Below are 4,676 nucleotides of genomic sequence, written 5' to 3' on the forward strand. Positions count from 1 at the left end.
TATATATATATATATATATATATATATATATATATATATATATATATATATATATATATATATATATATATATATATATATATATATATATATATATATATATATAAATACATATATATATACGTGTGTATATACTTTCACCTATATATTACTTTAATTTACCTTATCTTACCTTACCTTTTCTTACTTTACTGTTCTTCTCTTCCTATTTGACATCGATGGCACTGGAGATGTACGATAACTAGCTCAAGAATGAACCTAGTTGTAGATTGAATTCGTCGGAATATTGAGGGATGCGTCTCCAAAATCAAAAGACAAAATTCAGGATAGCGCGACTTTACAAATGTTCCTGGTCACTCGAAGAGAAATTGAAAGTCGAACAATAAAGTAGTAGTCAGTTATATTCAGAGGAAATTTGCGCTGTCATTTTCACCTTCTATTGTGATATGAATACACAGTGTAGCCCTCACGCGTTGCAATGGGTACTGTTCTGGTGATGATAAGCGTAAAAAGTACGACTTTTATGCCGAAAATTCAACACACACATGCCTCGACATTAATTATAATATTGCAATCAAGCAGCATACATCCTTATTGTCTTTATCGATACGTTATTCGTGCAGCCCTCGCGATCCTCGGCAAAATTCTGAAATGCTTTTTACGAAGGGTGACAAATATAGTTTGAGTCAGTATCACCGTCTCACGGATGATAACGATCCTGAAAGGTCAAAGGAATATCACCTTGAACTCAGCCATTGAGTGCAAGGTGCAGTGCTAACGGACAGGCTTTCTAATTGATTTTGTGAGCTCGACTATCGTTCCGAGGAACAATTTGTGCGGCCGAATGCACATGGCCTAAAAGGTGTGGGTGAAAGGTGTGGGTGATTGTATTAGCCCAGTGGGTGTTCACTGTGTAGCCTTCAAACTGCAAACTTTCGTTGCTTGCAAGCTTCGGTCGATTGGGTAGATCATGGTAAATTGCTCTCGACTTCTAGATGTTGCTGTCAGTTGTCACCGAGATATAGTTATTCTTGCTGATAGGACTGATTGTGCTGATAGTTTTACGTACCGGCGCTCAGCGGGTGTCAACTGTGTCCCCCCGCTTCGAGTTTCAAAATCACCAACGCGTTGGCAGCCGATATATCAAGTTTGCAGATATCAATCCTACTTGTATGACAAAAACAAAATCCTAGTGACAGTGAATTTAACATACAGGCATTGACTACCCTTTTCGCTATATCAATTTTGCAGAGATCAATCCTACTATTTGACATACAGGCATGAACTACCCTTTTCGCACCCCATATCTCCAAGCGCCTGCAGTCCCGCTACTTGTACCGTTGTGCGATACAGATGGGTCGCAAATTGCCACAATTGAACAGTAAATACCGTTGCTGCTGTCGATCTAAAGATTGACGCAGGCTACGTACTCCCAACGTACCTTCACAGTCGTTGGTTATAAAGCCTCTTATCTCCTGAGATTTAAAACTATCGTTCGAAAGCAATGCATGCTTGTTCAGAAGGCGCAGCTCACGGGGGTCATACGCTTCTTCCAGCACCATGCGCTTGCACATTATGAAAGTGAATTGTCGATTGCTTTGTTAGACTGCTCGAATGCCGACAGACATATCACATCTACGGCACGGTTCTAGTGCAAGGCTAAATCTGTCCGAACCGCATTTGCCACCGTAGAATACGCTTTGGGCATATCGGTGCGAGCTTATCGTAAATACCAAGATTGTTACTTCTTTCAACCAGTTTGGATACCACAGAAACCACCGCGTCAGTGCGCACTTCTTGTATCTCCTGTGCCCATAATTAAATTGGTAACGTGACGAGTCGATGTGGAGTCAATTCTCTGCCGTCGAATATGGCTCGAAACTGGACTAAGATAGTGGGTGTAAAAGTCTCTCCGAGCTGATCGTTCAAATATGAAGGTTGAATAATATTATGTTAATCGGAAAAGTCTTCACTCTTGATCTGCATACGGCACAGGACAGACAGCGCGATGGTTTGTACAGTGATGCTTATCTACCATCCGCCCTGTTGCTTACGGGCGAAATCTAATATGGTAGGTCTGCGATACGTATCCAAACGAGAATAGCACTTGTCCCAGCTGGTGGCGTTGATGTAGTCTATCTCAAGGTTGAACGGACCCTGCAAGATATAGGTGTTTCTTTAAGATCTCTACATCTGATAGATACCGTTTGCGCACATATAACGGATAAGAATGTAGCGTAAGAAGCCTTGTGCACCAGCTGCAAACAATTAGTGAAGGTTGGGATGGGATACATGTACCCAGAAGAGAGGTCTAGTCCACTGGTAGTATATTACACCCCTATCTATCTCTCTAGACTCATTCCAAAAAATTATATAGGGCAAGGGTTAAATAGTTATACTTTAAAAAAAAGCCAAGACATAGGGCAAACAAAGCATAAGTTGTGTGGGTAAAAATGACAGAAAGGTCTTTTTGCAACATACATCCAATCTGTCGGCGAGAAGGAAGCCGATAGTGCGTACATTCGACGCATTCAGGACTACTTGATGATTCTGCATGAAACCTCGGAACGTCAGCGCAAAGTCTCGCAGCGGCAACTGATGTGTGGTAAAAGAAACAATTATTGCTTTTAGATGTGCACGGAAACTGATGTATAGGTAAGAGACTGAGTAAACCTTACGATGTCTTTGTAACGAGCCCGGCTCATTCCCACTGTCGGTTCACCGAGTCTAGCACATTCCACAATCGTTCGGAAGCAAATTGGTATGTCCTCAAACTTGGCTGGTCATATGTAGCGGTTACTGCTACTTACTCTTACTGTCTCCCAGTCAGGACCTCCTTTGGTATATAGAAACGTCTGATAAAGGTCTTGCTCCTGGATGCCTTGTACGTCAAGGACGATCGATTTTATGTATAGTAGAAGATGCCGTGAGTAGATTGAATTGTGTTCAAGCCCTTGCGATAATTTGCGAAGTAAAAGTCGGGAAACGAGCTACGAAGTGATGGATATGCCGAAACAAAATACTTATACACACTATCGCAAACTTTCACATCATTTTTAGAGAAGACCAGTGGAGTTCGCCGATGCGCAATTACTTTGTGGGTTAGCCCTTACCATCGGTCTGGATATTCACCGCATAAGCTCTGCCATCCCCACGTAGGCGAATTTCGAGAGAATCGAAGTCAGAGAGATCGTGGTTTCCTCGTATTTTGAATAGTTCACTCTTGTCTGCTAGAGGCTAAGGTAAATATTCAAATAATTTATAATCCATATACATGCGTTTACCAGCGGATGTTTACGCAGAGCAATCACAAACAAGCGGCAAAGAATCATAGACTCGTGCGAAACGCACAGCCTCGAATTAGCCTCTTGCTGACAATTCCTGCCCAACGACCGTGTCGATGTTAAAAATGAAGTACGAATAATCGCCAAAGTATCTCACTGACGCTGAGGTGAAACGCCCTCAGTAGCCCGAACTGGCGCGGAGAGCGTGACAGACACCACTTATCAGCGTACAGAACTGCTGTTCAGAAACAACGAATGTTATCATGTAGCCACAAGAATTTATTGTCATTTTTAAAATAATCGAATACAAAAATGTAATATATAATCAGTCACAATAATCGTTCTATTGACACAGACACGTGCGGAATCACCATCACAAATATCGGTTGCGCACAACGCAGAATGACAACTTCTTACCTTCGAACGCAAGGCACAGTAGCCACTATTTTTCATGGTCGCCGGCACAGCGGTTGACAGTGTCCCCCGGAATAAGACTGTCGGTGTAAATTCAATAGCGCACCAGTTTAAATTCCGTGATAGATAATACAACAGCACATAACGGCCTCCTACTACACCCAGCTCTAACGTTTAGATCAATAACTGAGTGAAGCCTGCCAACAGGACAGTGCTTGTTATAACATAAATTTTAAAATATACAATGCTCGCTAAAAAGTGATAATCTGCACAATACATACCAGATTCCCTAGCAGAGAGCACTTTCTCAGCTTTAGAAAATCCCCCCATGGAAGCATCGGATGTTACCACCCATTTAGAAAGGTCGGTACTATTGCGGAACGAAAAGAGGCGGCAACTAGTGGCTATTTCACCGGACAGCCCTGGATGAATATACAGTATACAAGTGAGACACGATTCAGACATACTACTATATGAACATTATATAAATATATATATTTATATATATACATACACGCATATATATATATATATATATATATATATATATATATATATATATACATATATATATAATAAAATACATAATATATATATATATATATACATTACATACATACACAACATATATATATACATATATATATATCATACATAATATATATATATATATATATATATATATATATATATAATACTAATATTTATATATATGTATGTATCAATATATATATATACACACACACATATATAAATATATACATGGCTATTTCACCGGACAGCCATGGATAAATAAACAGCATACAAGTGAGACGCGATTCAGACATGCTACTACATAAACATATATATATATAAATATATATATATATATATATATATATATGTAAATAAATATATGCGTATATATATATATATTTATAAATATATATATATATATTTATATATATACATTTGAATATATATATATATACGTATACA

The 4,676-nt window shown here is 38.9% G+C and overlaps 2 protein-coding genes across 2 annotated transcripts; both read right to left on the reverse strand.

Annotated features, from left to right (window-relative positions):
- Positions 1–1,328: 1,328 nt before the first annotated feature.
- SARC_05505 (hypothetical protein) lies at positions 1,329–1,574 on the reverse strand (the record flags this gene model as incomplete). The annotated part of the gene is made up of 2 exons (XM_014300634.1): positions 1,329–1,405; positions 1,442–1,574. 2 exons carry the CDS (start codon positions 1,572–1,574, stop codon positions 1,329–1,331), a joined length of 210 nt encoding a protein of 69 aa, XP_014156109.1.
- Positions 1,575–2,031: 457 nt separating this feature from the next.
- SARC_05506 (hypothetical protein) lies at positions 2,032–4,525 on the reverse strand (the record flags this gene model as incomplete). Its single annotated transcript, XM_014300635.1, has 7 exons — positions 2,032–2,157; positions 2,482–2,595; positions 2,811–2,881; positions 3,114–3,237; positions 3,702–3,778; positions 3,980–4,120; positions 4,504–4,525. The coding sequence occupies 7 exons, from the start codon at positions 4,523–4,525 to the stop codon at positions 2,032–2,034; spliced, it is 675 nt and encodes a 224-aa protein (XP_014156110.1).
- Between the last annotated feature and the right edge of the window lie 151 nt (positions 4,526–4,676).

The sequence above is a fragment of the Sphaeroforma arctica genome (genome assembly GCF_001186125.1).
Source record: "Sphaeroforma arctica JP610 unplaced genomic scaffold supercont1.353, whole genome shotgun sequence".
Lineage (NCBI taxonomy): Eukaryota > Ichthyosporea > Ichthyophonida > Sphaeroforma > Sphaeroforma arctica.